Here is a 25,158-nt window from a genome sequence, read left to right on the forward strand (position 1 = left end):
TGAATAACATAACATTTTATTAAAGAATTGTTCAACAGACAACTCTTAACAATGAAATAAAAGGAGCTACAAAGGACAAAGGAAGTTCTCCAAAAGTGTTTAGCTATATTTCGTCTAATTCTCGACTATGCAGGAACGGTCTGATTCCGTCCTCGCGTCCCCTGTACAAGTCAAGACATTATTTATGTACAAGGGTAACATTAAACTATTTATTTCTAAAATACAATAACTAAAAATTAATTCCTTACAATGACAAGAACACAACGTCTTTATAACAGGTAAATACTAAAAAATTACATTTTTTTCTTGATATAAATACATGGGGGATAAATAATACAAAAAGAAAGTATTTAATCTGGCTATAACAAATAAATATATATTTATGAATGTTCACTTGAACATACATTGAGAAAGACGCTGATTGGAGGTCTTCCGTTTCCGAAATAAGATGTATTTTTTCCTTAACCATCAAAATGTAAACTCTAAGTGCAACAATGATGCCCAGACGAGAAAGCTTTAGTGTAAACCTACACTTCAGCTTGGTTCCCGGACATGCATTTTGTTCAAATATACCCTGTTTCCACGTTAAGTCAAGACATGAGAAAATGTGAGCCTTTCGCATTAGTCTTGGCTAATGTAAGCGAACCCTATCGATTGAAAGAGAGAGAGTGAGAGAGAGTAGGGAGAGCGAGAGTAGGGAGTGATAGAAAAGAGAGCGAGAGAGTAGGAAGGAAGGGAGAGAGGGGGAGGAGGGGGCAATGAGCCTATCATAGTTTTCAAAAGAGTTCTCAACTCCTTTTTACCCTGTGACGATGATATAACAACATAACAAATATCTACTTTATGTCCTTGTGTGTGTGTTTGTTTGTTTATGGATGTTAGCTAGCATAGCATAGCAATGTGAACCCAAACACCATAAACCCAGTGGGGGTGTAGGCCTACTATGCATCTGTGGGATGCTGAAGGGGCTCTTCCCTTGAAGCCACAATGTTTGGCGCGGACATGTAAAAAAAAATGTCACTGGACAGTGGGTTAGTGAGACATTTCCAAAGAGAGGTAATATGAATAAGGGAAGTAATCTAAAACAATCCAGTGGTTTGCTTGCACCAATTGAAGAATGCATATTGATGTCAGTCAAGCTTAGCCATTTATGCTGACTGCAGGGAATCAGGCTAAGCATTATTCCTCGTTGACACAACATGTGTTCCATCCAGTCAAAAAGGTCTGACAGTAATACATTTCCCACCTTGTTAGCTGTCCATTAAGCCCAACTATTACTCTTTAATTACTTTTATTCGAGGGAGGGCTCCATATTCAAGGAATGTTACTAATACGCACAATGATAAAGACGACAGACAATACTTTTTTGGCCATGGCAAGAAACCACTGGATCATATTTTTTGTTCAACCCCATTGCAGCGTCCCATGGGTTAGTTATTTGTAGTTGTAATTTAGTTTTTTCTCCCAAACCTGCTACTACAGATGAGTTAACTTGGGAGCTTCCTGGATTCTACCCTGAGAAGGATGGTGCGCTGCCAACTCCGTGTATGTCGGGTGGGGGTCGCACGGTCCGTGGTGTTGGCTTGCTGACATCTGCGTGGCACCGTTGTAGTCCATGTTCCCAGCCTGGTGGTGTGGTAGATGATTGAGGCCGTACATGGACGGCCCAGAGGTGGGCATCGTCTCCACGTAGTTTCCTCCCACATACACGGGGCTGCCCTGCATGTTGGGAGTCCCATAATTGCCACTGTTACCCTGTAGCCCGTGCGGGTCGTATTCTGGTGCTGTGTTGGCATACTTCTGTTGGGAGGGGCAGTTTTTCATGGGGTTTTGGTAGGCTGAGGACATGGCATATGCGTTTTGATGGGACTTGTTAAAAGATGGCGGGGAGGGGGCGTCGTAGTTGCTTGCCATTGAATGCATGGAGTTCATGAAGCCAGCTGAGGACTGCATGGGTAGGGGTGGGCTTCCGGTTGGAGAGGGGCCCCCTGATGAAGAGCCCAGCCCTTTACATTTCTGATCCTTTTTGTACTTCATACGCCGGTTCTGGAACCAAATCTTGATCTGGCGCTCGCTGAGGTTGAGCAAGTTGGCCATTTCCACGCGGCGAGGCCTACACAGGTAACGGTTGAAATGGAACTCCTTTTCTAGCTCCACCAGCTGCGCGCTCGTGTATGCGGTGCGCGCTCTCTTGGAGGCTGCGGAACCCGGGGGGCTTTTTTCACCTCCGCTGCTCTCTGCTGGGGTGGGAATGAAATAAAACATAATTACTACACACGGAAATTGAATGCATCATTTCCTAATAAAGCAGAGGCCAGGAAACAAAATGTATCCCCTAGATATGAGTTGTCAACACTTCCTAACTTTGTCATTTATTAAGAGATTCGAGACCCTACATTGACCATGTACGTAAATTGCATCATGGGCAAAGCCCACAGCCAGAACTGTAGCCTACTATATTTGAAGGAGCTGCACGTTAACTGTTTTCACTTGAATTGTGTCACACATTTCTGAGGTTCAGTGAATGTACATAAATTGGTGTGTGTGTTTGTGTGTCAATATCTTCATATCAATCATCTTTGACCACCTACAGTTTAGATTAAGCATTCCTCTTATCTACAAATAAACAAGAACATTCGGATTCCAAACGTATCATATCTGTCTCATGAAAGATACACAGTATATGCCAAACACTGCCATGTTCTAATGCAATTGTTTCAAATGCTCATCAATAAAGAGAATGACTGCTTCTATTTTCTGTGAGTCCAATTAACAGAGGTCTCAGTTATCAAATGAATGTGATTATAACTAGAGGGCTTTTCCTAACGACCTAACTCTGGAAAAAAAAAACAGCCTTTAAATATATAAATAATAAGTTAGGTCATTAGATACAAATCCATGATTATGTATTGTAACTGTGTTGTAGTTAAGCTATCCAGCTTTGAATGTGTATATAACGGGTAACGGACATTGGGGAGGGGGGAGCGGGGCACACACCGTTAGCTGAACTTGCGCTTGGAGAGCTGTTTTTTTGCTTAGTATTCTGCCTCGACTCTTTCATCCAGGGGAATATCTGCTTGTTGAGGGTGGGGTTGGTGGACAGAGTGTACGTCTTGGGCGCTGATTTGGCGGCCCCACCGCTGCCTCCCGGCTGCTGCGCGGTGGCACTGCTGCTGGTGGCGGTGGCACTGCTGCTGGTGGCGTTGGCGGGGTTGACCGGAGGGGACACCTGGGGTGGTGGTTGGTGTTCAGGTGGCAGACTGGGCCGCATGCAGCTGCCATTCAGCTCTTTCGTCTTGGCATGCTGCTGGGGAGGAGCGCTGTTGCCACCGAGGGACTGCAGCGAGCAGGCGGACCTCTGGTAGTCGCCTTCGAGGTGAGCCGCGGACTGGAAGGCCGGTTGAGGAGCATCATAGCCAAAGCCGTTGGCCCCTTGGTACGAGTAACCTCCGAAAAGCGTCGAGTTGTCGTAGTAGGTCGTTTTCTGCATTTCCAAAAGTGGAGTTACCGGCTACCAGGGTCCTGATGACCTTCTGGAAGAACATTGGCACCAGATGTCACGTGACGGTCTCTTTCCAAAGGCCTCTTGGAAGCTGACCTGAAAGGTTATAAGAAGCACATAATAAGAGAGGCGCAAAATAAATCCATCTTCTGCCGCTGAAAGGCGCCATGACATGAATAGCGCTTTCCCACAACACGGCTTGCAGATGCCATGTCAGGCCACAGTGCACTGGGCCTACTCTCTCACTATGAGCAGCACTCCCCCTCTCCCAACTCTCTCTCTCTCTATCTTTCTCCTTCTCTCAAACACACACATACACACAACTGAACACAAACAACATCCAGGCAGTCACTCTGCACTCGCACATGGGAGCACGGACACGATTGTCTTCAAGATGTTGTCCATGAATAAATAACGAATATAACCTTACAAATATGTGGTGATTGCATTATTTGGGTAGGTATATCCCATTACTTGTGCATATTGTCCGGATTTTCACAATCTAACATTCTGAATAATGTTTCAGCGTTGGCCTTTGTTATTTCTAAGATAATAAAACGTGTTTTTGTTATCGTTCTTTTTTCATACATTAAAAGTCGTTTGAATTGCGATAGAGCGATGTGTTCGTTTTCATACGGAAGGTTGTTTGTATTAAAATACTATCCTAACATGTCTTGTGTTATGGTTGTAATAGAAAAGTCTTGTTTATTTGCACAATTGAAAGATAAAGACAGAAACGTAAGTAAAGAAGGTGCATTTCGGTGTTAAAAACAAGCTAGGCTATATAGTGGCTTGTATTCTCGTTTGTCTTCATGAATGAAAACGAGCAATATACAATTAGGGATGTTTGAAAAAAAAATTGTCTTAAAATGCTGTCTGTAAAATGCTATCTAGCCTGTACAGAAAGCTAGGAATGGGCCTTTGCAATTTTGTTGGGGGGAAATCAGTGCATATGTCGCTCTTAGCTCCATTTCCTGCCAGGTTTTCTCAGGTTACACAACATTGTATTTGGGCAACATTAAAACCCAGAAAAAACGGCACTTGAGACTCCGTTGTGAACGTTGTTGCAGGTCCCCATAGAAGGAGAATAAGAGAGCGTCCCGGAAGCTTCAGGCGAGTTTGATTCATAACGGTCGCTCGGCCAAAGAGGACTATAGCCCTAAAAAAAAAGCTCGAGACCTTATATGTGCTAACTGCTGGGGTGGCCAAGAGGGCAGTGTGCGTGTCCCCTGCCAAGCACCATAACGCACCTGGGATTAATTTCGTTTGGACGCTTGACAACCGAGATAAAACGTTGGAAAAATAGATTTGAAAAGACCATGGACGCTTTGAGGAATATTATTTTTTGTAGTAGGCAGCCTTCAGTTGGAAAGCCAACTAGCAGGTTAACTTACATATAAGTCAAAACAAAAACACATGCTTTGTGTTTGTGGTTACACTCGGTACTATGATGGCAAATTCCACCAAATAATCAGTGAATATAGTTATATCAATGAAATTGTTCTATTATTAGGCTTTTTGCATAATAATATTGACATATTTTATGTTATTGCCTATTAGTATCTATTATAAATGACCCAATAGCCTACAATTACATAAATGGTAGACGGAAATTGAAATGATTAAATCACTAGAAAATCCCTGGACAACAATAAACAATACTATTGCCTAAAAATAAAAAAAGACAATCTGAATAATCCAAAGAATAACCATTATACACGTTTTTAAGGCTAAAATCAACGATCCATAAAAACAAGATAATTCTTACACATGTTATTCCAAGAAAATACAAAGCTTGTGTTCATAAATAAATAATGAATCTTATTTTATGTATATCCTTTGTGAGACGTATAGCTCATCCTAATAATATAGACCTACCCACTAAAACGACGAACAAAATGGAATATGGAGACATTCTCCAATTTGAATAAAAAATATGTGTAAGAGGTAAGGAATAGGCTAAATGAGATGAGAGCAGTGCTATGTCTGAGAGAAGGAAGGGGATCCTGGGCTACAGCTTTAGGACACCAACTCTCACCACGTCACAAATGTCGCTCATTTATCTTTCCAGTAGACGGCTGGAATCCTAATTATTTTCTCTAAGGAATTGTTCGAGGGAGAGACCGAGAGAAAGAAGGGGGGAAAAAATGGCTACGGGAATAATATATATTAAATCATATCGCAATGCCATTAAATGGAACACGTAATGTCCTGGCCTGCTTGTAACACTAACACAATAACAAACTTTCCTATAGATTCGCTCTAATACAATTATGGGGTCCAGAGCGAATGGGGGCTGGATAAAAAGCGATCCCATACAAGGACGTCAACAACAACATGGAGACGAGCTAGACACCAGTTTGGATGTCCAATTTGTAGTTTAGCATGGATAAAATTACAAATGGCGCCTGTAATACACACACATAAAGACATTATGTATCGAGACATGTGTTAGCCCATTTACAGATTGAGAAATGGCAATTATTGCATCAAAACAACAAATGAGTAGTGCAATGGTCTCTCATGTCGAGCCGTCTTCATTCGCTCCTTGCCTTCGTTCAATTAAAAACAATAGGCCTTGGACGTCTGAATGGCACGTCAAACGAAAAACACCTTATCAAAACATTTAGAAAGATGGCCAGATATAATAAAAATGGAGATTAGTTTAGCACGGCAGTCCAATAACATGGGGATCCATGCCTCGGTACTAGCTGAAAATAAACGCGTACCCATGTCTGAACATCAAAGCCCACGAAAACAGATAGCCCAAAAATTATTTCCCCGTTGCTTTTTAAATAAATATAAGAGGGGAAAATGAATCTGTTGGAGAGAAATTCTAAAGGGAAAAAGGGGGGTGGGGGGGGTACGGCGTGGAAGGAAGCTTAAAGCATTGTGAACTCTTCTTGAACCGCGATTGGAGTCATATGGTCATAAATCACCGGGACACACTCTCCGCCATTCACAAACTGATAGCCTATTTCAGACCAGCTTACCTTAGCCTCTGACGAAGGAAGCACGGGCAGGCATCATATATTTTTCACATTCGGCCTCGATGCAATCAATAAAACGAGAGCTCTCCGCTTCCCTTCAAAAACTCGCAGCGAATGTAAATCCACCGGTATCTCGAGGACTGCTGCCCCGAGCCTGAGTCCGGGCGCTCCTGCACGGATCCCCTCGGCTTGGGAAGGGGGGAGACGGTCTGGCATGAAAGATCTGAGGAATGCTAGGGGGCTGCGAATGGACAGGCAGCAAGTGCCTGGCTGCCCTGTCGACTGGTACGCCCTGCTCGCTGATAACAATGGCCTCAGATTTCCCTTTCTCTCACAGCGCAAACCTTAACATCATAATCCGAGCAGAGCCGCGGCTCGCCGCGAAATAACCCCAATGCATTTCCCCCATGCGTGTGTTTCTCTCCGTGGTTATTCTCGCTCCTCGTAGCTCTTTCGGTGGGTTATTGTATTGTCAACACAAGGCCTTGGTGCAGCTATTCGGATATAGCGGGGTTGATTTGGAGCGCCAGTCGCGGCTGTTAATCCCCATCAAACAACGTCACCAGTGAAAAATTATGCTAATTGCAGACGTGCTGGACAGGACAGGGGCCTTACAAGCGGAAAGACAGCGCTTGTACTTTTTGATGATTCACGTGTTTCCTGGTTAGGTGTCAAGCCATGGTAATATTGTTAAGTATTTGAGAGGAGCCTCTGTTTTTTTCCCTCCACTGGTGTAGCCTATATTAAATTACCAGGAAGTGGGTTTCCACAGCCGGCTCCCGCTTGGCTCGCGGCAGAAACCGAATTCTCCCTGTATTGTTAATGTTTCAACACATCTCTCCCAACACACACAACTAGTGTAATAACAAATGGACAAAATGAAAAAGGGAGGCTGGTGGGGGGCTCAGGGAACAGACAACAGGCGCACGTGAAAAACAAGGGAGGGGTGTAAAAACAAATCAGTAAAAGGGGAAAAAGAAGAGAGAATCTGTGGTATTTAACAGCTAGGACGAGCCGGTGCCACACAAACTTCTTAGAAAAACGTCGATAGCGAGTCCATGTTAAAAATAGAAGAAAGGGCTTCCTGTGTTTTTACTGTAGGCTATGTTGTACTTTAACACCCAACGGAAAAAGAAAAGTAAATCAACAAGAAGAAAAACTGAGATGGAAACGAGGAGAAATGAAAACACGAAGGCGAAGGTGTTTTACAGGTTTTATATTCTCTCTTCACTAGCTCTCCCTCCCTCCCTCTCTCTATTTTTTATTATTCAGGACACTACCCCCTTCGTTTATGGCTACGTAAGATTTATGACTTCTACCACACAGGACTAGCTGTAAACAGCTACTTTAAAAAGATGCATTTCGTGTGGGAACTTGAATAGAGAGGATCACCAACCGTGTAGGAAGAAGGTAGGAGACAAAAATGTAGGTGTCTGCAACTTTATCTGGCTGACATTGTTCTCGATTTGCAACTACTGCTAAATGGACAAATGCAACCCACTTAAAATATGACTAATGAACTAAAAACCCAAACACTCCAGTATTTTTTTTAAATCTAAAACTGGTATTTTTTTCACGACTAAGCACATACCGAGAAGAGAAGAGTCTATACCAACTTGATTTTTGGGATTACAACATGCCAGTGCTTGTTAGAAGATTGAGGAAGAGTATTTTCGTTATTTTCATAGGATGACAAGAGATGCATCAGTCTTCCTAATATATTGGAGTTGACTGAGTCATGGATATACTATTTCAACGGTGGAATATATGGACAGATTTGGGGATCCAAGGTTTTCATTTTTCCTGCATTGCAACCAACATATTACATAAAGAGACTACAAACTCCAATGAGAAATTTCGTTGTGGATTTCCTATTTTGTTAATGAGAAGGAAAGCTTTTTAGGTGGAAAGTGTTTTGAATGTTGTGTATTGTTTTTTTTCAATTGTAAATGCTTGTGAATACGCCATTGAGTATGAATATATTTCATTGGAAATGGATTGAGCAATTGTCTACTGTATTGACTACTGTATTCATATGACAGAGCCCTTACATTGAAAGACATAGCCAATCTGTTTATTATATATATTGAAAGTGCTCGTTTTCTATTTTGGACAATAGGACATTGCCACCTCTGTGCCTATGTGAGTTACCCTACGATTTTATTGCATGGCTAATCTACATAACGCTACACGCCCATACTTTCATCATCCACAATGTTTGTTTTTTCTCCAGATATTACACTATGGCATTCATTGGCTCATCGAAAGAAGAGAGCGCAAGCACACACAAGGACACACACATGCACCACCATTTTGACAATGATTTTGATTCATCTGTGGTGCTTTATGCATGAGCTGTTTTTTTTTTTTTTTTTAAACCTCAATTTAAAAGCTCATACTTATATTCCAACGCCTCAAAAAATATATCACAAGCCATTCTCACAGGCTACATGCATGCCACACTAGAGAAGATTAGAATGAACACTCTTGGCATAGGAAATGTTTACCGATTATGTGAATGTCATATGCAGACTAAATCATCATTGTTGAATGTATGCAATGTATGCATACTTCATTCCAATAAAAACATATTTACTTTCAAATATGTAAAAGTATGTTTTCTTATGTTCAAAAATATCATTTCAATGGGATAATGAAAATATTCATCGAAGAGATTGCATTCAATCGCACATCCGTTTTTCATTCATATTCATAATAAGAAGCAAATAATCATTTGCAATGTGTATATACTTGTCATAGGGTGACTTACCGAGATTATGTTGCTTCTTATCACTGGATTTTATGCAAGAATACAGCTTCCTGAAGGCTTGAGGGAACTGCAGAGGAGGGAAAAAAATAGAAAGATGCAATCAAAGGAGGTCATAAAAAAATCCAATACAGTGCATATGACCTCTTGTCTACAAATCGAACACACAGGCAACCTGAGAGTTTACCTAAGGTGACAGATATCGTTAACCTTAAATTATTCCCGTGGAATCGCGGAATAAATGCAAAGCCAAAGGATAGAATCCAGTGTGTTCTCATGAGCCCATTGTATTGATTTCATATTTCATATCATATTTCTCATTATTTATTTTTGAGATTCCGTAATCTCGCGTGGTAGGCCTACATCTGGAGCAAGTCAATCAATCCACACGACAGTGAGGTTCATGTTGAATAAATAAACAAAAATGTTCCCGCAATGTTAATACATCTAAAAGCAATTGTGTGGATATTGATGTAATCATATTATAATCATCCATAATAGTAGGCTAGTTGTTGCTATGTTGACATTGACTCATTATTATTAATTTAGCAATCAAGGCAGTGGGGATGAACATATGTTCTAATGACAATCATATTCTAATAGCCTAATAAGAACAACAACAATAATATCCACAGGCTAATAATAAGGAAAATAATAAACACAATAATAAGGGAAAAAATATCCTTATTATAATATAGATAGCTATTAAGGTGATAAATATCTTACAAAGTCCCAATAAACGGAACAGCTCAACGAATGAAATCGAAAATAAACGAAAGTGTAGCGCCCACTGAGAAACACCGTAAATAAAAGCCCCACCATTCTGGGAAAATAATCCCAAAGTCTAGGTAAATGTAGCACTATATCCAGTTTCAGAGTAAAAGTAGACAGAAAGGGCTTTATCCAGAGACAGGGCCGGAGCAGAAAGGAAATCAAATGGCCATGATGGTCTGCATAGTAGCTCTTATTAAAAGTGGAATAAAAACGTTGGACGCTCTCGTTCGCCGGCTCCTGACAGCTACCCCAAACACATAAATCAAAACGAGGATTCCCCGACCTCCCCGACTTTGCGGCCTATAGCGATATAAAGTTATTTATTGCATCCCCGCACTCACGCACAGCATTGGCTCGCTTCCATCCCTGTTGCCCCGGTTTTTACTCCACTGCTACCCTGGTAGTTTTGAAGATTTTCAGCACCGATAGCTCACTCGACCCGGAGCCCTACTGGACTAACGTAAAGTTACCTACAAAGTGCAGGGTGCTACAGCCCCCGCAGCTAGCAACGCTGCACGCTCAGAACAAAGGGAGGAGGCAGCTACAAGCAGAAGAGCTGATGAGCCAAATTTTTTTTTGTGGAAAAATGTTGAAAGAAGCCAGGGAGCGAGGAAATTCAGAAGAAATGACGACTAACCAAGCACTAATTCAACGAACATCATCCAAAAAGCCTGGCATGTGCAAAGGGCTATTGGAATAACGGAGATAAACAACATAGGGATTTGGCTGGTTCGTTTCTGCACGGGTTGCAACAAAGGGCTCCTGAATAATTTATCAAAATGCATATTAAGTGGATGCACGGGCATTAGGGGGAATGGGGAATGCTGCCTGCTTGGAACATTTCTATGAAATCTATGCCAATGATCAAATCCCACAGCCCTGTAGCTCCACACTAGAGCCCTGGTACACAAACAGTTTCTGTCCAACTTTATTACCCCCCTCCCTCCCCCCTCAACACTCCGTTAGCTGTCCGTTCACCAGCCCGCGTCTGGCCATGGTTCCCTCACTCCCCCCGTAGCCATTCGTTTACCGACAAACGGTTCTCCACCATCACAACTTCAACATGTTTATGAACACGAGCTGGGTGCAAAACACGCGAAATTAACAAGCATGCAGCGGGGCAACATCTCGATGTGACGGATTAGCGTTCGGTTTTCCAAGTGACCTTTGCGTTGAAGAGCAATAACTCACCAGATTAATGATCAATCAACGGAAGAAGTCTACTTTGCAGTCCTCTCTTAATGTATTATATTTATGTATTAATCCGGGCCTTGCTGTCCAAGGCTTTCAAAGAGGCCGCATGGGCTTCTGGAAATCAGCGAAACGCCGAAATCCCATTTGTTGTGTAATTACCAGGCAGTTGTTAACAGCAGAGTTAGTGACTGGGCGAAAACACAGCCAGCAAGCAACAATAAGGTCCTTTCCAAATCCAAAATAATGCCCGGGTATCATGCGCTCACGTGATGCGCGTACGTCAACATACTCTGGTTTTGATAGAATTGTGGCTACTCTTCCCCCCCTTGTTTGATGCCTCCAAAACGACGGAGAAATATATTTTCCTTCACCTTTTCCGGATTGGTTGCTTCTCTGACTTTTGCCCCATGTTGCATGGCACCCCCCACCCCAAAAAATATATTTTTCTCCCAATCTCTGGGAGGGTGTCGTTTTTATTGAGTCCATTCGCCGAATTCCGCCACTTTGAAATGCAATGAGATCTAACGACTGGCATCCCAAATGGCAAGCGACAAATTGTTCTAAACGAGGAGAGTCATGACACATCTTATTTTCTCTCCCATTCTGCCGGATGACATGAGATTTTCAACACCACCGACTTGTGAGCGAGACCTGTGTGGATGCGAGGCCTCTGCCTCCAATATTTGGGTGATAAAAGGGGTTTCTGCACTGCTCACTGGGCGACTGGTGGAGCAAGTGGGCTTGGTTTTACACCCACGCAGATAGCCCTCTACTAAAGATCTCCAGATTACAATTAAACTCCCATTTGAGGCCCGGTGACCTGAGCGTTATGTCTGTATCGATCCCCGTGGAGCTAGTTGTCATTGTGAAAAAGGACCTACGCAAGTTCCGAAGTGGTGTGCTAGTGTTTGAATAAGACATATGGCCAAATATGTCTATGCCAGATTAGCTCTTTGTGCTTTTAGAGTGAATGTCATTAGATTAAGTTCTTATGCTGGCGTTCTAGCTAATTTTACTAAGTGTTTATTTAATTTGTTCACCTCCTTTGTTGAAGGTGCGAATGGAGAGAGAAAGGTGCCAATGGGGAGGGAAGAAATGGATGCCTTGCTATGGCATCAGTGCCACTGACCTCTCTGCATATGAGGGACTTCAGCATATTGGCTTTTGGTTGCAGAACATAGAACATCTTCTAAATGCTCAACAAGGAATCCCTTCCATCAGCTAGTTTCATTGAGCGATCAGGGTTAATCTTTATGAGAGAAGGGCTCTAGGTGGTAATCTTTAACCGAGAATTCAAAAGAGGACACTGACTTGGAGACCGTTGGTTGGGGGCCTTATAGGTCACAGTACCCTTTCTGCTCCAGGGAACTAAAAAGTGCTAACCTCACCAATGTGACATGTGAGGATGGGGTAGGGGGGGGACGTGACCAAGCGTTAGGTAATTAATGGTTGAATATAGTCGGCTTTACTGGAACCTGGACCTATTTTCAATATAAACACGACTTAAATTGAAAGTTTAGATTTCAATTACACCTTTTGTTCTTTAGAGATGATGCTAATGATTGCTGTGTTGCAACGTGATCCAAGGCGTCTTAAGCAGATGCTATTATTGCAAATAACTTGCATAAAGGTCACATGGATGCTGTCCAAAGCTGTCAGATATTATATACTGACACACAGTAGTTTTACTTTCCCTTTTTCCATTGGAGCTTGCCTATATTGTCAGTGATGTATGATAAAATCAATTAAATCATGGCCACTTAGACTTTTGTGGTTTCATTCAGTTTTCCACCACCATGACGCACAAACTGCCAGGTCATGATTTCCACCGAGCTATCCAACTACCTATTGATATGCAGTACAGACTATAGCCTATAGACAAACTTAGTCTATAGAGGTAAATGTATTTTATGGAAGTATAATGGTATTGTAAAACAATGGTCGTCATGTAGTGAGATGACCCATGGACCATGTTCAAATCAAATCAACGTGTATTGGTCGCGTACACCGTTTAGATGTTATAGCGGGTGCAGCGAAATGCGTATTAGCTCCTAACAATGCAGTAAAATGTCAAACAGGTTCACAAATAATGAAATATATATATATATATTTTTAAAACAGAAAGAACAACAAGAACAACATAGGTGTCCCACATATGTGGGTGTCTTGTTAGGTTTCCCTTTGCGCTTAGCTACTTATTGTGGGCTAAAGAAGCTATAGTTGGCACGATGTTCGTGTAGCATCATTGGTTCCTATATAGTTGCAAGTCCACGTGCCTTGAAGATGTCTTTTTCACTGACGTCTTGCTCGTGTTTATCTCGAGGGTAGTCTAGATCATGTTTGCATAGATAATGTGTTTACAATGTGTACTTGTAAAATGGCAGTTGCAGATAATCGGTTTACAACGGTTTAACGTTGTGCAAAGTTGACATCTGCATGTCATAGTATGGCTTCGTTTACTGCATCTCCTGCTGTACAAAGTCCTCTTACACCGTTTATTTTCATGTTCTTGTAACGTTTGAACATGTTGTTAGTGAGGTTGTGTGACCATATGCCTTTATCTATATCTCAACATTTCACGGATGGGTCATTTAGAATAGAAACAATATATTTAATAGACTCAAAAAGTATTTGGTGTTTGCAGATGTACAGACCGAGATGCATGGGAGAAGTATAATTAGCAATGTGGGTGTAGGCTCACTGAGGGCCTATGAATGACTATCTTACTATTATCAGTGAGCTCTCGAGGTCCTCTGAAGTCAACATTTTCTATTTTACTAGAACATCTTCTATTTTACACGCCTAGAGGTTAACAGTTATAGTATGAAATACAATATCTTTCAATATCCCGTGAACCTCCAGGTCGTGTTAGAATTAATAGCGCTAATCTACATTAATTGACATAGCCTAAAACGCCATTTGTTGGTTTGTGTGGCGCACCAGTTGTTCCACAAACAGCAATATTGAAAATAATAACAAAGAGAGCCCGTAGTGATGGGCTTGATAGTATATTGGGATTCCTGGGGAGAGAGAAAAATCGGAGGGTAAATTGGGAGCAGCTAGAGTAAGCAATCCTTTCACACGGTCATAAATCAGGAGCACATGCATCTTCTTTTTACACCTAGCCATCACATCCATTCACGGCTCACCCCACACCGCGAGTCCCCCACTCCCCTCTCTTAACATTCGATGCACCGCACTTTACGCAATGAGTAAACTTTTAAATAGGGGTGTGGGAGCCCAGATATTAATGCTTGACAGAGAAGTAGAACGAAGAAGAAGGGGGACAGTCAGGGAGAGGTAAAGAAATGCACTGAGAGGGAGAAAATGGAGAGAGGGTGAGGGAAAAGAGAGTGAGGGCAGAGAGTCACCCTTTAGCCCTCCTCGGTTACCTATTCGAAGGCATCTGTCTTCGGCTGTTCGAAAACACAAAAGTTTGCGAGCTCAGGCACACCCAAAGATGGGTCACACAACGGATAATTAATGACTTGTCTACAGAGGAGCATAGGACACTGGGAAGAGCCCAAGCATCCGGCGTCAGTAGATGCCTGAAAACCTTACCTGACTTCCAGCACTTCTCTGGGTCTCACGAGTCAAGCTTGGCCAGCGTTTGAGGGATTATCTATTGTAGACGCGCTTGGAATATATCGTTTTTTTGCTTTTTGGTGACCTTGGATGCGTTGTGCGTAATTTGGTAATGATATCTCTCCACTAAACAAAACAAAAAAGAGAATCTACATGGCGGCTTTAGAATGCTATATATCCTCAACAGCGAGCAGGACGGACTGCTCACAACACATGCGCGCGCGCACCCATCAACACGAGCGGGTCTTCCGAGCCCGAGCACTCCCGAACACGGAGCCCCCCTTTGCACTTCCGAACTCTTCGAACCCTGCATGCGATTCCTTCGGGTTTAGCAGTCAGCAGCAGGCGATAGATTCCACCTCTACCCTCTGCCTCTTTTTTCCGCCTATAGCTGCTTGCATGGAGCGGGGTGGATTGACAAGGTGAACTACTGAACCAGTGGACTGACAGGACACACAGGGTGGAGAAGGCAAAGGGGTTCTTCTGTCCAATAGGGATCTGACTGCACGGCTGCGAGGCCGACACGCGGGCCATATGGCGATTACAACCTGCGGGCTTCTGCAGGGGTGAACGTGGTCAACCTCATTCCGATACTGCCATTTTCTTGTCAGAGTTAAATTCATTTTTAGGCTGGGGATGGTTGGCGGATAGCGGATAGTATGTTATTCACGAATGAAATAGGCTTGCATCATAGCAGAGGGCTAGTAAGGGGATATGAAAATAAATTACCTCTATCTTGATGTGTTTAAAAGCTCTCACCCTGTGATTGTTTTTATTGCACTAACGTTTGTAAATGTAGATTATTACGTTTTAGAATTTGTGACTAAGTCGGATGCACTTGGCTTTGTTTCTTGGCCGATCCTTTTGTGCGTCTGAGTGTTATCTGCCTACGCTCAGACAACACAAAGAAACACACACAGACAAACACACACAAACACACACACGCACACAGTGAGAGAGAGAAATAAATAGAGAGAGAGAGGAATAGATAGAAAGAAAGGGGGAGAGAGAAGGAGATAGAATGTAGGGAGAGGGAGGGAGAGATACCCACACGAATAGTGGGAAATTCAATTATGCTGATGCAAATGTGCCACGATAGTATCCGAGTTATTTTTAGTCCTGCATGAAAAACCTTGCCTTTCTTCTGAACATTTCCGGCTTAGTACTCTTATCGCTCTCCTGCAACCTCTTCAGCCGGGTGAATATTCTCCTTGCAGCCTCTGGATACGGTTTCACCGGTCATTTTTCATGCGCCTTTGAATTGCTACTCTTGCAGATCATTATAAATTAGCGCGGGGCTTCATATTGATTTATTTCCGAAGGGGTAATCATTCCTGCCTTACTGAAGGCCGGGGAAATACCTACCTGGCCAACCAATACCTGGCCCTCTGAACAGAATTAAGAGTTTGAAATAGACTACTCACAAGGATAATAATAATAATAGTAGAAGTAATATAACTTGGGGGAAATAACAGCTATTCTTTTCAAGTTTAAGACTCAAGTTTAAGACTAATCTGACCACTAGATTTATATTTTATCTGTATTTTCACCTGTTTTTAATAGATGGTTTGGGGAGCTAAATTATTGTGTAGCTTTTTGGGCAAGTCATTCAGTAAGATTATATCGAAATTGTATTAGGCTACTCGTAAGCTATTATGTTACATTTCTGCTCATTATTATGGCTAAGGGTGGTCAATGTGACTGAAATCAAGAGGATACATATTACGCTTATGTTTTACAGGCATTTGGATAAGTGCAAGCAAGATATGTTAGATGGTTAGATTTCCATTGCGTAAAAGTTAACCTAATGCTTTCGATATGTGTTTACAATGAAAAATATCGCAAATGTAGAGCTACGTTAGATCGAGGTAAGGACAGGCTTTAGATGGAACAATTATCTCTTGTTTGGATATATTAAAACAATCCCATGGCGTTTTGTGGACCCTCTTGTACAGGCTTTTATTTGGTGGATACATGTGTTACTTATTTACGCGTGAATTAATTATTAATAGTACGTCTTTTGTTCTTTGTCCACAGGAAAAGTATCGTGTTCTAGTGAATCTTTTATCGCCTGCAGTGTTATGTACCATGCATGCTATTTTACATACAGGTTCCATTATTGTTTTTATAGTACAATGAGTGTAGTAAGCAGTGTGGTAGTCCATTTATAATTGTTAAAACAAAGTGCAACAATCGAATTTAAGCTACCTCCAAAACACTAGTATGTAAACATAAAAACTATGCTATGCTATGCTTATGAATGGTGTATTCTTGGAGGGTCGCGCATTTTTGTGAGAGAAGGGCTCAATATGGCTGCCATATATTTGTATTGTTCCCAACGCTGTTGAGCGGGAAGATGCGCTCTTGCTGCCTCGTCTCTTATGGGTTTGGATTCTAACGACCTTGTCTGGGACACAAATGATAAACAATAATCCGACACTCTTACTGTATACACACATAGAGCCCTATAAAGATAAACATATACAATCTGGACGCCGTGAATCAGTTGCAGGTTGTTGAAAGGTTTTGAAGTGCAGTAGCCTATCCTATAGAATCGAACCGAAGAGCCATTCAAACAAAGGGCCCAATTTCAGCTTTCAACCTCTAGTTAAGGCAGGGAGAGTCATATAGAACATTTGCAATAGTATTATACTGATGCTATTATAGAAGCCTCATAACCCACTGTTGCTACCATTACATGTTACTTACAAGTGTTACTGCTAATCTATTTGTAGCCTATTTACGTGTATTAGAGCTGTGCGTAATGTTAATAGTTCGTTTTTTACTATGATGATGATGATGCACAATTGTTTCCACCCAGAATCTGAGCACCCAGCCTAGCTACCCATCTGACTGGCATTTGGAATAATTTTTTCCAACGCTGGGCTGTCATTTAAATCAGACATGAGGCGGTTTCAGTGAGCAACCGTTTTCTCTTACACGCACAATGTCCCCTTCTCATCGCCCCCTGAGCATCCACCGAAATGAGCTGGAATATTGTTTTTGACACAGCGCCCGACAACAAGTAGCGCCGCTGGAATAGACATTTTGAAAAGTGCTGCCCCTCGCTGCTATGCCCATTAATATTTGATGGGAGCCACAGAGTTGTTCTAATTTTGTTACACAAAGGTTTACACTAGCGAGGCGAAGGGGAGGATTGTGGAAGGAGACCAGCCATGGTAATGACATTTATAAGCTGCTTTTGTATTCATGAATACAAGGAAGCACTCTATTATAAATATGTATTCTTTTCATGATTGTTATTATCAGGCCTATTATCATTATCCGACAACATACTGATGTCATTATATGTAATGTCATCATTTTTCAAACCAAAATGTGAGTAAAGCATTTTCAAATGGAAAACTGTTGCAGTCTTTGTCTGTCTTTGTAGTTTTCTCTTTCAGTAGCATCAATGCAGCATACACATATTTTATATCCACACCAAAATAACGTTAACGCGTCATATACGACATTGACTACTGTTAGCCCAGAAAATAACATATGCCCCCCCCCCCCCCCCCCCCCCAAAAAATGCCACCACAACCAATAAAAATAATGCCTGTGCTATTCTCACAACCTGCAGACATTCGATGGCATAATGGACACAATAGTACACTAAATAATAATAAAATACTATCTTCTGTTTGCTAAACACCACCATACTGACTGACATAAGTTATCGAATGTTGCATCATTTCATGGTCGAACAAAATCCACAGAAAATGTATCGAAAAAATGTCAGAAAATATTCTAAAAATGAATCCTTCAGTCCCTTTAGCTATGCTCGTCATGCCACCCCTCTATACAACACATCCCATCTAGCTGAATTATAGCCCTACTCTTCTCCTACTAAGTTTGAATTCCAATTAAGTTGTCTATCTATCTTGTCCAGAAAAACGTCTGGAGCTCAGGTATTACACCCCTGGCTATGACTAGGCCTATGCTGGCGAGCTCCGGCGCTTTTATGAGATTCACATGGCGACGAGGCGTTCCCGTTTTGCCAAATTTAAACAAATCTTCCCTTAATTGGTAATCGCATATGCAGTAACTCAAGACCTCCAGCTACTTAGCCTTCATATTAGTCGCTGATCCATTGCCGTAAATCGCCCGCGATAATCAACTGCGGGGGGGAGAGAGGAGTGTGAAAAAGGCAAACGCTTTTCTCGACCGGCGAGAGACAAGAAGCACCGAAAAAGCCAGAGTGAGAAACGAAGATCCAGGAATCTCTTCCTCATTCCCGTTTATCATCACTCGCCAATCATTTTCCCCGAGAAATGATTTATCGTGGAGACGGCCATAAACAACACAACTGCCTTACAAACACACAATGGCAGCCCGCTGCCGCTGACACACATATCACTATAAATCAAGCGAAGTAGCTGGCTGAAAAGAAGAGAGAGGGAGAGAGAGACATGCAGACATGAGGAAGACCGAGATGGGATGGGGGACGGATGAGAATAGTAATACGGCTGCTTTTAAAATATATACATCGCTATCATTGCATTGCAACACAGTGCAGTACCATGACATGTAAAGGCTACTATTGTTCATGTAACCAAGGCTGAAGTCAAACGATGGGATGATGGGTGCAACCACATGCATGATGTCAAAGTACGGCAAGATTAGTATTTTTGACATATTTACCACAATATTACAAACAGCATATAATTCATTGACTCGGGTAAGCCAACGGCGCAGCAATGCACTTGCGTGGAAGTGGCGTCCCCGTTTCCGCTATACTCACAATGTCCACACGACGAGAGACTCCCGTCCAAATTTGTTTTATTGCAGCCTCTGTGTGTCTCTCCCCTCTCTTTTTTTTCCTCCGCTATAGGGCTTGTTTTTAAAAGGACAGTTGAATTTCACGTCAGACACAAGGAGACCATGTCTGCGATATTCCTGACGAATACATATCTATTCTGCAACCTCTGCATTAATTATTTAATGAATCACGTGACCAGGAGGGGATGGGGTACCTCTCCTTGTACGCTCCCCGGACCACTCTGACCCAACACTCCAGAGCCCACGTTCTAACTTAAATCTTTTACAGAAATATACAATAAAGACTAGCCTATAGGCCTGCACCGTTTACTCTACAGCTCTTTGTAAAAGGGAGAAATACGTCTTATGCTATGTGTGTGCTATGTAGGCTACTGAAAGAAGTTGTGGTAAGTGGCCATATGAGAGGGATGACATGATACGAATAGAGGGGGATAGTGAAACTCTTGGGTGCGTTCGTTTGGTCTTTATTCCTTACCTCTGTTTATGTATTTCGAGATAAGGGTGTTTTTATTTCGATTAAAAACAAGCCATCCTTATTTAGATATAGATGTATGCACAGAAGGCGTACACTAAAAGCCAATGTTGTAATAACTTGTTTGCTTGGTCTATTGTTGATTTTATTGATGTCATGTTATTCGTTGAAGCCCTTGTTGGTTTGCACAAATCTTTTGTTTACACAATAATTAAATACATCTTTGGCCATTCTGGAAGAAATGAAATCGATGAATACGCTCTTTCACCCACAGTCAATTTCATAATAGCACTATCGTTACTGATGGTGATTCAATACCGCAAAATTGCTAAAAGATCAAAGAAAACAACTACCTTTTTGTGGTATCCTTATTTTCGAATGACTTCGATAGGAGTTGTGAAGTGATGGCACACATAGCTGCGCCAACGAGATCTCTAAATAGCAGGCATCTAATTATTAACAAGTTTGGTGGAAGCCCGTGGCACGAGGGTGATTCATTTTTACAGGGACCATTATGGAGCGAATAAAAGACAGGTAGCACGCGGCAGAAAGGAGAGAGTTGTATGGGGAGAGACAAGCACTTAGCAACAATGGTACCAATCCTTTGGTGTGCTCTGCCATTGCACTCACTCAGAACAATAGACCTGGGGCTGTGTCCAACAAACCCATGCAGCTATGTCTAAAGGAGAATCCTGAAGGTCAAACAATAGCAGGACTTGGTGCTGTGCCTACGAGTAGCAGAGAACAACACAACACTGAAGCTGCTTCCCTTTTCCCCGGGAATATCGTAAACAAGAAATTAAACAGCTTGAAGGGAAAACGGCACAAACGGGTTTGATATCAAATGTAATTACCCAGAACTATTTAGGAAAGAAATCAACGCTGTGTAGATAAGCTATTTTGCAGCTATAACTTTGCCCAGCAGGTTCTTTGAAATATTTGCGGTCGGGGGAAATGTGAACAATGCACGCAATATAGGCCTACATGCGGATGGCAGAGTAGAACAATACAATTGTGCATATCAGATCAATCGTTATTATATCATTATTGTAGATTTGCTCTCTTCGATAAAAGAATAGGGGAGACACAACGGTACGACTGGGAAACATAGAAATCCAAAACTGACAACACATTTCAAGGAGTTCCAAAAGATTTCACACATAATTTAAATCAAATATTTGCAGGGGTGATAGCACTATTAATGATGGCTATAAATTATACTGATCACAGTAGGCCCATACAATCGCAACCAAGATTACCACAATAAGAACAACAAACGAATACTACTAACAAAAAATGGCACCATATTGTGTAGCCTAATTGTTATAATAATATTGATATCAACAACAACACCAATAGCTTAATGAGAATAATAGTGATGATTATATAGGCCTAATAATAGCCTAATAATAGGGGGGGGGGGGGGGATACATTGCAAGAAAAGGTCTAAGAAAAGTCCGTGATCGATGGGAACACCCAAAAGCCTTATCCTTGTAAATGATTAACCTAATCACTCTGGAATTGAATAAAACTGCATATAAAAACTGAAGTGTCCATAAAAAAAGCAATTGAAATACTGTGTAAATAAAGAATTGCATATATGTGGGTTACTATTGCTTTCAGAAGACATCATAATAATAATCATCATCATCATCATCATAGTAATAAATAGTCAATCAAAATAAATCTACAAAAATATCAAACAGCAGTCCATGAAAATCAAAGCTGAAGTTTGGCTATGTAAACACAACGTTTTGCTAAAGGCTAGGTTTATATGGGGAAGCAGAGATTGATTTACGAAGCCCAACATCCCGGCCTTTATTGGGGATCGTAAATCTGTCAGAGCCGGCAGGACACACACAATCTTTTTTCAAATATATTCTGAGAAGGACATGGACTCCATAGGACAGCATCCAGCCAGTATGTAACATAACCTGGTATTATACTAGAGTTATTTTAGGTATGTTTCAATCAATACGGTATGCTTCTGAAAACTATTCTAAATCTATGGAAGCCAGTCTGAAATATGATAAAACATGAAGGTAGGCCTACATGATGAACGGTATCAAGATATTGGCGTTGCGATCATAATTATAAAGATGAATTATGGATGTTGTTAGTATGTACTGTAGCCTTTGTATGTATTTACTGTCTGTCTGTCTGTCTGTCTGTCTGTCTGTCTGTCATTATTTGTGCTATTAACATTAGCAGGATAATTAAAGTAGCAGTAGTAGGCTATAATAATATCAGTATTCTTAAAGTAGTAGCAGCTAGTAGTAGTAGTAGTAGCTAGTAGTAGCAGTAGTAGGCTGTAATAATATCAGTATTCTTAAAGTAGTAACAGCTAGTAGTAGTAGTGGTAGCTAGTAGTAGTAGCAGCTAGTAGTAACAGTAGCAGGCTCTAATAATAATAGTAGTAGTAGGCTAAGTAATAGAGTAGTAAAGAGGCCAGCTAGAAGTATGCTATAGATAGGAGCAGTGATATTATTCATTGCATTATCCATTATTGTCATGCATTACTACCCTTGAAACCAAAACTTATTCGCTAATATAGTAACATGGAACTTTACTTTTATTTTCACATTCCGCATTTGGTGATTATATGATGAAACAGCATCATATTGAGCCACACATTCAGTAATAGCCCATGGTTCCACAATGAAAAGGGAAAAGACTCCAAAGAGAACAACCACTATTCTAGGTAGCTTGTGCTAGTTAACATTTGTGCACAATGAATGTAAGCTGAGGCATTAGTGTTCAGAAAACAACACCCTACACATATAATACAGTAAAACGTTATACTGTACTATGTATTAGTGGACAGTGGGTTAGAAGGGGCGTCGTTGCTGGCAGCAGTAACAATGGTGCTTTGCTTTACTTAATGTCTCCTTTAAAAAAAACGCTTCCAGCTTTTGCACACAAAGTGCGCGTGTGTTAGCTATATATCTATGTGACTACATGGCGCTGACCTCCGCTCCATGGCTGTCCACAATAATAATTCAGCAATGCGCGGAGGCTATTTGTTTCGCAATTAGCGGTGTGATCTGAAACAGGCACCACACCACCGCAGCTCTCCGGGCCAAGCGGCAGAGGCTTCCAACAAATCTTGGAGGGGTTTTAGGGCCAAGGAGAGAGGGAGCGGGGCTGGAGAGGGACTGAGGGAGCATGATACAATGCAAGGCGTTGGCATACCATATAGTAGTCGTATCTGGGGGAAGAGGGAGGGGGGGTATAAAGCCCCATGACTTCCTGTGTAAAGCTGAAGCTGCTGAAATGTACAGTCTCACTCATAGCGAGGCCTATCAAGGAGATGTGAGACACAACTCAAACGTCTCCGAAAGCAACCAGAGGCTTAGCCTATATATTTGTGAATCTGAGGGGAACGAGAAAGAAAAAAATGATCCATGCAGCTAGATAGCTCTGGTAAAGGGCACCGCTGTCTGTTTTCTTAAGGCCCTGTTTGGTTTACGTGGGTGTCTGAGACGAGATAGCACCGTGCCCCGAGGTTACAGTGACCTGGCCGCGGTGTTATGACTAACTCGCCCGGGGTCTTTGTTGGAAATGTAACATGGAGCGGTGTCCAGTCTGCGAGGGGTCAAGGGGTACCAAGGGTCAGTCTGTGACTGTCCCCTGGTTGAACTCGCGCTCGGCCAGGCCATTCTGTTGTCAATTCCACCCATCGATTTTTTTCTCTCTGCCTCTCTATTCGATACCGGTCCCTATATTTTTACAATGTGTGTTCGGTTACTTTAACACGCATCATGACACACAGGCCCGCAGAGGGAGCAGAAGCCATAGCAAAACCTATGGACTTTTTTATATATATCCACAGAGACTGATTTGAATGAGTCAACCAGCAGTGAATGCACTTCTGAGGCATTCGTGCTCATCTAAGCAAACTACTAAATGCAATAGCGCTGCAGAGATGTGCTACAAGTCGTTTATTTTGAAGTAAATTATAATTTTTTTAGCACTCGGTATCCCCCCATGAATCGTTCTTTTGGTTTGACCAATTGATCCTCTAATTACTCATAGCCAGGCCTCTGTTGCATTTACGCACCTGTATACAAACGATAGGACTTAGCCTTAATATTCAAATTCAAATCTAACTGCAGGTAACACTAAAAAAGTATATTCAATTCGAAAATGTATAAATAGGCCAATTATAGGACAGTATTCTAATAATGTAAATATCCTAACCCTGGAAGAATGCAGTGTCAAGCTTTGAAGACATGGATGCTGTCCATTCCAAAAGGCCAACATTTTGCATGAGGGTGTAGGCCTATTACAAAGCCTACGCACCCATATCCATATATATAATGTACTAAAACCATAGGCCTAATGAGATAAGAAACAAATAGAGAGAGCAAGAGAGGAAGAGGGTGAGCGAGAGAGACGTCTGACATGTTAATACCATTTCAGAGGTGATGCTTGGAGCCCAAGAGAAGTAAACAGTTGCACAAATTCTAAGGAAAACGCAACTTCATTTCTACCCTCCACACCGATCATGGATACACAACAGCATGGCTCCAAAAGCCCCCACACTATATCAAAGCGACCATAAAACCTACCTAGCCTTCCCCCCGACCACAACAAATGCGCGCCTGTTACCCGGCTGTGAAAGCAAGGGCTATAAAGCAATAAAACTCCAACCAATGCATACCAACGAAACAAAAGTCATTACCTTCGTCGCTGCCATCCTCGGTAATGCGAAGATTCTCAATGCGTTGGGATTCTATGGGGATTTTCTTCAAGAAAAAAGTTTTCTTGTGGCAAGACTTGGTCAAAAAGAAGGTGGTGGGTTGAGAAGGGGGGGGGGGTATCTTCAAGTGTCTTCCAAGACTCCTCTCCCCTCCTAGCAGAAGGTCCGTGCAGTTGTGCTGCTGAATGACAATAGAGGAAAAGAAGTGTTTAAAGAGAAGAGGTGATTAATGATTTTTCTGTATAATTTTCACATTTTTCTTGGCTCTGTCCGCAAATAATGGTGGTGAACTTTTGGGGCCCCTTAGAAATCTGTTCGCTCCTATTCACCCTCCGAAAGCAGAAGTTAAGAAATAAAAATAAACGATAAGAATAGAATTCTAAGGTG

At 41.8% G+C, this 25,158-nt stretch overlaps 1 protein-coding gene across 4 annotated transcripts; it reads right to left on the reverse strand.

The window, feature by feature from the left end:
• On the reverse strand, window positions 1–24,952 carry LOC139421095 (homeobox B3a). Of its 4 annotated transcripts, none has more exons than XM_071171629.1 (4): window positions 24,754–24,952; window positions 9,263–9,329; window positions 2,998–3,598; window positions 1–2,240 (listed from the first exon to the last, which is right to left on the reverse strand). In XM_071171629.1, the coding sequence occupies exons 3-4, from the start codon at window positions 3,488–3,490 to the stop codon at window positions 1,477–1,479; spliced, it is 1,257 nt and encodes a 418-aa protein (XP_071027730.1). In that variant the 5' UTR covers window positions 3,491–3,598; window positions 9,263–9,329; window positions 24,754–24,952; the 3' UTR covers window positions 1–1,476. The 4 variants fall into 4 exon arrangements, with proteins under 4 accessions (XP_071027730.1, XP_071027733.1, XP_071027732.1 ...); XM_071171631.1 differs by having other exon boundaries at window positions 1,250–2,237; window positions 24,754–24,889; XM_071171630.1 differs by lacking the exon at window positions 24,754–24,952 and adding an exon at window positions 14,789–14,924 and having other exon boundaries at window positions 1,250–2,240.
• Between the last annotated feature and the right edge of the window lie 206 nt (window positions 24,953–25,158).

This window comes from Oncorhynchus clarkii, chromosome 12, assembly GCF_045791955.1.
Source record: "Oncorhynchus clarkii lewisi isolate Uvic-CL-2024 chromosome 12, UVic_Ocla_1.0, whole genome shotgun sequence".
NCBI lineage: Eukaryota > Metazoa > Chordata > Actinopteri > Salmoniformes > Salmonidae > Oncorhynchus > Oncorhynchus clarkii.

Bases quoted from the DNA above. Each gene is read 5' to 3' on its own strand.
- LOC139421095 (XM_071171629.1), bottom strand. From the start codon at position 3,490: ATGCAGAAAACGACCTACTACGACAACTCGACGCTTTTCGGAGGTTAC. The intron at 2,241-2,997 runs GTGTGTGCCCCG...TTCCCACCCCAG, and splicing joins AAGCGCAAGTTCAGCTAACG to CAGAGAGCAGCGGAGGTGAA.